Consider the following 8,776-nt stretch of genomic DNA (forward strand, 5'->3'; position numbering starts at 1 on the left):
TTGTGCATCCAGAAACTTGCAGTTCACGTGTTTGACTCCCTCTGTATCTCCAGAAGTAGTCTCAACCTGGTGAGCTGTAAACTGTGCCAATATATAGACCCACACACCCGCACACACACGACTAACATGGTCTAATTAGACTTTTCGACTATTACAAATTTCACTCTGAGGTGAAAAATTTGACAGTAAGGTGAGCATGTTTACTTCTGCCCGCTCCGCCATCCCTTTATGTCTGTCTCTGAAGTACATGCTTGCTGATGAAGAAGCCTAACTTAGCAGTGAGGCAAGTTTGAAAATCAAATCAAATATATGATGTTTCATCAAAGCTGACAAACTTGCAGTGACATCAGCAGACTGACCTGCTGAGTGTTTCCAGGAAGAAACACTCAGCAGACTGACCTGCTGAGTGTTTCCAGGAAGAAATATTCAACTAAGTCCATTTTACTCTCTTGTTTCTTTCTATATAAACAGTCCCAGCGCATCTCACACCATCGTTAAGGACAATAACACCCGCCTCAGGGGGGAAATTGACAGATAAATAAATACAATTGTTCATTTTTTTCTTATAGTAATACATTTCTTATTAATTTCACGCATTATGTACACAGATCATAGAGTTGGTGCTCAGTTCAGCTGACAGCTTTAAAGTGTTTACATCCTGGTAGAATAAACCCTCGGCCACATGGATCGGACAGCCCAATCTAATACACCAGGAATTCATAATCCCTGCCATGTTTTATGCTACACACCATCTGCTGTAGAGCATCGCTCAAAAGTGGATGAGGACTCAGTTGAGAACAAAAATAAGTTAAAAAAACAACAACATGAAAACATGTTAATGGTCAGGCTTTGCGGCTCCTCCTTTGAGTCTCACGGTGATGGAGATCGACTTCGGTGACGATCATGATAGAGAGATTTGAGTGAGCAGGTCTGCGAAGGTGTTCTGGGGACAGACAAACTATTTAAGGGACGGGTCATCAAACTAAGATATAAATAGATGTTTTTATATAAAGAATTCAAAATGTATTTTTGCAGGCTACACAAAGATCTTTTTGTTTCTTTAAAAATATTTAAATTGAAATTAAATTGAGTTTGTTATGAATTGGGCAAATACGTTTTTGCGTGTCTTCATTAATTAGTTGATTTATATTTAATTTCACCAGAGCTGTAGCCCCAAATTCTAACAATCACTGAGTACTGCTGCCATTTTTTTATCACATAGGTGCCACAATGGTGTAATAGTGCTGTCACCACACAACACGAAGGTCCGGGGTTTGACTCCACACAAGTACAAACTTTGCACTTCTTGAGTGGAGTTAGCATGTGTGGGTTCTCTCTAGCTTCCTCCCACACTCCACGACATCCACATTAAGTATTTTTTTCTAAACTGGCCCCAGGTATGAATGTTATCATGAAAAGTTATCTGTCTTTGGATGTTGACCCTGACTGGCTGTGCTGCCCAGTGGCAGTTGCGCCCCATGACCCTGACTTAGATAAGCGAATTGGAACTGGGTATAGAAGAGCTCGGTGGAAAGACTTTTAAATAAAATACCTTTCTTACCATTCTTTCTCTTTCTAGTTCACATGAGCCAAGGTGTGAATTGCTAGGGTCACAGTATGTGAACTTAAACAACCTGCACTCACCATCAGCTGTTAGAACTGAAGAAGCCTTTCAGGTGAGAGCTGAAATGTTTTTAAGGACCTGAACAGAAGTCCAGCTGCTTTCAACTCAAGCACTTTTGATTACCTAAACTGGGAGACTGCTGTGCTGACTTACACAAAGTATGTGTAAGTGTATGTGTATGTCAGCACAGCACAGCACCATGCTATGTGGATTCAATCAAAAAAGAAGCAGCATAAATGGTCACCTTAGAGCACCAGAACTAGATGCTTCTGCATATGTATGTTTCTGTTTTCATTTGCTGCTCAGGTCTGTTGTAGTTTTATTTAACTAACCAATCTTCACACTAGTTAGTTAAACTAATCCATACATAAGCTGAATGTGAGTTTTCATTTCAAATCACGCTCATAATACATGTTATATTTGCAAAAATTAAAAGAAAAAATAGGCTTTTTATCTATAAACAGTGTAGCTCTAACCCTAACCCTCTAGGTGGATTCCACCCATTTTCAGTGTAATTCTTAATTATCTTCATAGGAACACACTGTCTTGTCTGTTTTGCACTCTTTGACAAACACTCCAACTTTATATTCCTGCCTAAACTAAAAGACTGCTTTTAAAATGTGTTCATTTAGGCACGGCAGCTTTTCCCCTTTCTGTTTGTGGCGACCTGCCATGTTATGTGCAGACTCACTGAGGGTCGTATTGAAATTCAGTCTTTGTGTACTAGTCAGGATTTTAATCTGTATTTTTAGACAGAGCAAAATGCTTTTTGATGGCAGTCTGATGGATTTCAGGCCAAAACTGGAATCAGATAAATCTGTAGTGCAAATGGAACGAGACGTACACACTTAAAACTATGAAAGAGCGCTGGTCAGGCTAACCTGTGAGATTTGGATAATCTGGTGGTTGATAAATATTAAAGATATTTAAGGTCCACCTGAGGTTCCCTTGACTGCCACAGCATCAGTCATCACTCCTCACATGATGTTCAAGTCTTCCTACCTACGGTGTTTATCTGCTCTGAAGCCACTGACACTGATTTTAAGTGTTTTGAGGTGCAGCCTGCTACACAGTGGATGAATAAAGATAGATGAGATTAATCATGACTCTGCTGTTATGAAACAGCTTAAGGGTATTAAGATTACACACACACACACACACACACACATAAAACCTGACTCAAAGCATTTGATTTTAGGATAAGTAATAGTTTCAATCACTCAGCAAGATTGTGTCATGTATGTTAACATAACTTCCATGGTGAAAAATCACAGTGACGTAAAGTTGCATGTCCCACTAAATAATGCAAAACTAGAAAATGATGCAGCAAATACACCAGTGATGTGTAAACCAGTGAAAGAAATTAAAAATATTCTTACAAATGACAATTACACACTAAAGAGACTCAGACTGCTGACTAATGTGCTTGTTGTCCTTTATGCTTCATTACTGTCCAAGGAAATGTTTATTGCATGCTTTTTGTGCATTTTATTGAGACATGTGCACACTGTTCCCACAGGAGACATCTTTAAACTGGGTTAAAGTCACATGAAATAATAACATGTAGCAGCACATCAGAGAGTCTGTCGTCACATAAATCTGATTTCATGTCATTAAACCAGTCAAACAGGGTGATGACTTAAACCTACTGCACAAAAACACAGTTCGCCCCCCTCGCTGATAATACTCTCCTCCGGATCACACCTGATTAGGTTGCACGCAGATCTGAACACCTGGCGTTACAGCATGCCTCAAAATCTCCTTTGTCCTCAAATCATGGGACACTGGTGATGAACTGCAGCAGGGCTAAAAGATATATATTTGTCATAACCAGAGCTTTTCTTTCAGCTAAGTTGCCTCATTAAAGAGATGTGGGGAAAGGGTTTATTCTTCCTTACATTAACTGTTCGTTCTTCTATAACAGAATAATAAATATTAGATCGTGCGAATTTCATCAAAATCATTTAAACTCTTGCAGTGATTGAAAACTTGGTGCACGTCATGTAAGAGGCTTCTGTCTGACAGAAGGCAGGTCTTCAATTTTTTTCAATGCGTCAATGCTGTATTAGTGTACTGAACCAAACATTTCAAACTGATCCAGTTATAGCAATCCTTATTTAAGGATTATGATGAAAGTGACTTGTATGGATTGTGTGCCCTTGTTTGTTTGGATTGTAGGGGCAGCAGGACTGTGACGGCCTGCTGGCATCACTCTGACCGAAGGGTTAATATGGGTTAACTAACTCCTGAGCAGAACTAGCAGCATGCTGCACGCAGGGAGCAGTACAGTGAAGAGCGTGGGGCTGTGCTTGTGTGTTTGCCCTTTCAGTGTTTCCTGGTTTGTCTGGTCGGACGTGGGGGGGCTCTGAGCTGCAGGCACGGTGCTGGGTGGGAGCGTTGTGCGGCTGGCGCACATGTTGTAGAGGTTTCCAGAAAACTCTGTCTTCCTGGACTCTTGTCTTAGAGACTCCCAAACAGCTGCTGCTTCTCCAGGACAGCCGGCCAGAGCTGAGTTGGCACAAACGTGAAATGCATTCCAGGACCTTGAAAGAACCAGGACAGGAAGAGAAGTTAGCATCTCCAACACGTAACATAAATAATAACCCAGTATGTTAAAGTAATGAGATTACTACAGCGCTGATAAGTAGCTGACTTCCTGTGGTTTATCACTTCTCTGGTGTCCTCTGACATCACTTTTAGGTCACAGACTTAAGACAGCTCATTTTCTGGTAATTCGAAGGAGACCTATTATGTTTACTTCCAGGTTCCTATGTTTATTCTTAAGGCCTTTGCACACAGCGCATTGTTAAAAAAAAAAAACTATTTCACTCGCTGGGCCCACGTCCTCACTTTAGGTTTGACAGTGTTTTTAGTAGATAAAAGTGAATGCTTGGACATGAATTGAGCTGCGGTTTGGGGAAGGCCTTGAAGGGGACTGGCGATGGCTCCCGGGCCTGGCAGATCCCCATGCATCATCTTTCTGAAGCAGGTTTGTGTGACGTGTACACACTGTAAACATATTTTTGTGAAGCATTTTTCCTCAAAAATGCACCACTAAGCAACTGAGTATATCAAGCACTGATGAGCTGGCCCTGATGTTTTTAAACAAAAATCGTAAGAAACTGAGATTCATCCGATTCTCATGAGAAGGCTGCTTTCATACATATTTAAGGATGTCAATGAGGCAGTTTGAGCTGTTGTTGGAGGACTTGTAACAACTTCTGAGGATGCAGAGATCCAGTTGACGCAGAGCAGCAACTAGCAGTGTGTCTGAGGTAAACCAGTATTATCTTACCAATTCCAGATCACTCGCATTTTAACCTACAAGCTCACTGGTTGCCAGATGCAGTGGCCTGATTGGTCAGATCTGTTTATCTGGAACTGAAAAACGAAATTTGATTCATAAATTCATCCTGCGATAACATGTTTGGTGTGCATTAAAAACAGGTGAGTCCAAAAAATATTTTGAAAGGATAAAGAAACACAGCCCTTCAGCTCTTGATCTGTGACCTCAGTGAACACTTTCCCAAAGGGTCTGTGGTTTCAGTCACTAGTTTCAAGTCTCATTAACATAACATTAAAAAAGACTACAAAGCAGGGCTTTGCTATGTTTTGGAATGGAAAGTTTCTGGTGATGGTGTTATAAAAACTGATCAGAGCAACTTCAAGACAGATTAACAGTCGTACTGTGCAGTGACAGACTGACACACACAAACACACACCTGCAGATGGCATCGATGTCCTGTGTGCTCTGCTCTTTTTGTGTGTCCACTAAACTGTCCCCGAGTGTGAGTAAACACTGAGCAAAGCGCTTGTAGATGGAACCACATGAAACAGGGATTGCGGCGCTGAGACACACGGGGACCAAGCCTGCTGGAGAGGGAAAGACAAGACACAAGCATATTTGAACACTACAAAAAGATCATTTTATCTAAAGAAGGTCGATGCTCTTTCTCACATATAAAACACTCCTTTTTTCAGTGCAGAAGAAATGAATGCATACATGAGGAGACTGTGAATACAGTGTTACTAAACTAAAAGGTTATGATGGGAGAAAAATAAAACCACTAGATTGTTGAGGATTTGAATACAATGTTTGTATGTTCATAGTTGTGATCCATCAGGTTCTTAGATGGATCAAACAGATACAGAAATATGTTGTATTCCATTCATCTGGAGGGATTATACACCCTCAGAGCCAAATTCCATGTAGCACTATAAAGCCATGTATAAGCTGTATGGTTGCATCGGTCAGTCCACATATAACATGTCATATAAACATGTCCCTATGTAGTTTGAGTTTTCACTGAAACCTTCCTGAAAAGCTGAGACACAAGGTCTGACTGGAGCACTGATTTGAGAGTAAATCTGTACTGCAAGATCGCTTTCAGTTTGTCGTTGGCCTCGAACACATTCGTTTGCCAGCAGACCTGATGAGCTGTTCCAGGGTCAGCCCTAAAACCATAAACATCAATCTGATGCTAAACCAGCCTTCATTTTTCTGGCTCCAGGCTTTCCACAGAAATTTGGATGCTCTCTTTCTAATGTACTGGATGTGACTGAGTGCAGTTTGTCTAATTTCTGCCTTTGTGGTTCAGAACTACTGTTGGCTCTGGACAAGCTGCTTACACAGGGTGTAAAGAACACTGATCTTATTTTATATATCACTGAATATTGAAGCATTGATATTTGAATTAAAGAACAGAGCTTAAACAGCAATCCTAAAGGAGATCTGGCTGTCTGTATACATTTGACCAGAGGATATAAAACAAAAGTTAAATATGCATTGCAAAAACAAACCGCTTGTCTAAAAAATTAGCTCAGAAATTGGTGACATCTCGGACATTTTTGCCTTTTCTCCACACGCCACTTGGAACTTTTGTGATTCAATCAGTCTAAGACGACCTTGTTTCTGCCTAATGCCAGTGCACGTTATTAGCTACATCATTAAAGCCCTGATGTTTTGCTTTTGCTTCTCTGTGTTCTTTCTTTGCAGATGTTTTTTAATAGCTGTCTCTGCAAAAATGTAATGAATTCCTGTTGCGAAATTTCCATGTAACTTGGTAGATTTTTCCACAAATGAGCTTCATTCATAAAATGCGGTTGCACACCTCACCACCACTGGCAGTCACGGCTGATTGCATTATGTTTCCAGGTTGTTGGAAAGTGTTCTCATGAGCACAACGTCTCCAGGGATTTTCTTCGTGTTTTCCACAAATGTTCAGTTGAACTCGAGGATGAACTGATTACATTTCTGCACTCAAAGGTCAAAGACATTGTGACCTCAATAAATATGTTGCTTTGTGATAACTCAGCAGCTCCGATTAAGACAGAATTTCACACAAATGACAAATGGAGATAAAATGATGATGTTGTGACTTTTATATGCAAAAGGATAAAGGTCGTGTTCACTGCAATGCCTTAATTTTCTGCAGAAACATCCTTCTGGCAATTATTCAAGGGCATTATGTAGCTATGTTAAAAAGTCAACCCCAAAAACCTTTATAATGTTAGGACAAATGGCAAATAAAAAAAATTGAATCTAATCTTTATCTCTAAGATAAATAGTTTTGTTTCTCTGGGAGAAAGATTCTGTAACTGAAGAGTGTAATTGATAACCTGCATTGCACTGGGTATCTATTTTATTCTATTTTATTGTTTCCTTTTTTTTAATCAATGTGTGCTTGGAAAAAAGATTTTAATCTGAAAGATATTACAGTAAAGTAAAGGTTAGATAAAATTTAATATGTGTTGTAGCAGAAATATAACGTGGTATGAAAAGAAGGCTCCAATTTGTCCTCAGCTAAATCTACTTAGTTTCATTCCATTGGTGTTCACACTCAAATACACAATGTTGTACACCTTTCTGCATGCACACACACACACACACAAACACACAAACAGCCTGGGGAGCATTTCATTAAGGTAAGCGCATTTGTAAAACCTTTCTCATTAATATCAGAACAAGCTGAAGGGAACATCCCTTATAAGCCATCTGAACTTCTCTGGACCTTTTCTGACAAACATGAAAGAGCAAAAAAAATTGTATATCCGTATACAGACGCAGGACAAAATTGGGGCAATGAAGAGCACACTCAACACTTACAAAGTTTTCCCACAAGACTGGATTGCACACAAACACGTACAACACGGTCACACTACAACTGGAGAGTACGGCAAGTTCCTTACTGAGGCAGAGGGCGATGGGCAGCAGCACCGTCGAGCTACCTGGATGGGACTTCATTGTTTGGCTCAGAAGTCCCGTGGAGCCGAGTACCACCCCCGAGCAAGAGGCTCTGATGTGAAGCTCCCACTTGACGTAAATCCAAAAAGTGCAAAATTTCTGGCCTAAAATGTGATTTTTCCGACTGTCCGTGGAGAATTTATCAGATGGCAAAAGTGCAGCAATGCACGGAGGCACAACCCAGCTGGATTAACAGTGAAAGGGACCAATGCATCACAGAGAGTAAGAGGATGTTGTGCTTGTGTGTATGTGTATGTGTGTGTGTGCACTGAAAAGGCTTGGAGCAACAGACCAATGAGAGCATCACATCATAGCACAGTGGATTAGAGTGTTCTCATTTCCGGTTTTCAGTATTTGGAACATTTGTTTGAAACCCAGATATATGATCTTATAATGATTTTGCTGTTCACACTTGTGAGACACCTACCTGTTGCAAAAATCAGTTTTAACCATTGAACAGAGACTTTGTAAGTGAACAGTGAAACAAACCATTATTAAAGGTGTCAGGAGGCAGGAGGATTTTTTTGTGCACAGATGGATGACATCCCAGTGAGGATAACACAATCAGGCTCAGCTGGGAGTCCAATGTGGTTCCACAGCGCCTTCTGGGAATAGCCTCAGCCCACGAGAGAATTCATCCGCTTTTTGGGTTATGACAATAAGAGACGAAGACAGAACTGTTAAACTGTTAAAAATGGGTGATTGTGATCTTTACTCCTTGACTTCCTTGCGATTCCATCTTACATCCCCCTCCTCACCCTCCCAGATGGCTCACACTCTGTGCATTAGTATAAGTCCTGGTTGACATCTGCATACCGACACAGGAGGAATAGGAAACCATTGTTAATCTGCAGCTTAGAACAACCATCGACTGCAGAGTAATCTGTCTGTGTTCCAAGTTGCTGCCC

At 40.6% G+C, this 8,776-nt stretch overlaps 1 protein-coding gene across 2 annotated transcripts; it reads right to left on the reverse strand.

Annotated features, from left to right (window-relative positions):
* Positions 1 to 1,111: 1,111 nt before the first annotated feature.
* Positions 1,112 to 8,132, reverse strand: nrn1lb (neuritin 1-like b). Of its 2 annotated transcripts, none has more exons than XM_084932807.1 (3): positions 7,814 to 8,132; positions 5,347 to 5,494; positions 1,112 to 4,167 (listed from the first exon to the last, which is right to left on the reverse strand). In XM_084932807.1, exons 1-3 carry the CDS (start codon positions 7,866 to 7,868, stop codon positions 3,864 to 3,866), a joined length of 507 nt encoding a protein of 168 aa, XP_084788933.1. In that variant the 5' UTR covers positions 7,869 to 8,132; the 3' UTR covers positions 1,112 to 3,863. The 2 variants fall into 2 exon arrangements, with proteins under 2 accessions (XP_084788933.1, XP_084788923.1); XM_084932797.1 differs by having other exon boundaries at positions 5,347 to 5,497; positions 7,814 to 8,131.
* Between the last annotated feature and the right edge of the window lie 644 nt (positions 8,133 to 8,776).

Source organism: Perissodus microlepis, chromosome 1 (genome assembly GCF_051167445.1).
Source record: "Perissodus microlepis isolate ML-2025 ecotype Zambia chromosome 1, ASM5116744v1, whole genome shotgun sequence".
NCBI lineage: Eukaryota > Metazoa > Chordata > Actinopteri > Cichliformes > Cichlidae > Perissodus > Perissodus microlepis.

Excerpts from the sequence above, each read along its gene's own strand:
- nrn1lb (XM_084932797.1), bottom strand. The coding sequence starts at position 7,868 with ATGAAGTCCCATCCAGGTAGCTCGACGGTGCTGCTGCCCATCGCCCTC. Across the intron at positions 5,498-7,813 it reads GCCCATCGCCCTCTGCCTCA|CAGGCTTGGTCCCCGTGTGT; the intron begins GTAAGGAACTTG and ends TTCCCTCTCCAG. Across the intron at positions 4,168-5,346 it reads GACATCGATGCCATCTGCAG|GTCCTGGAATGCATTTCACG; the intron begins GTGTGTGTTTGT and ends GGTTCTTTCAAG.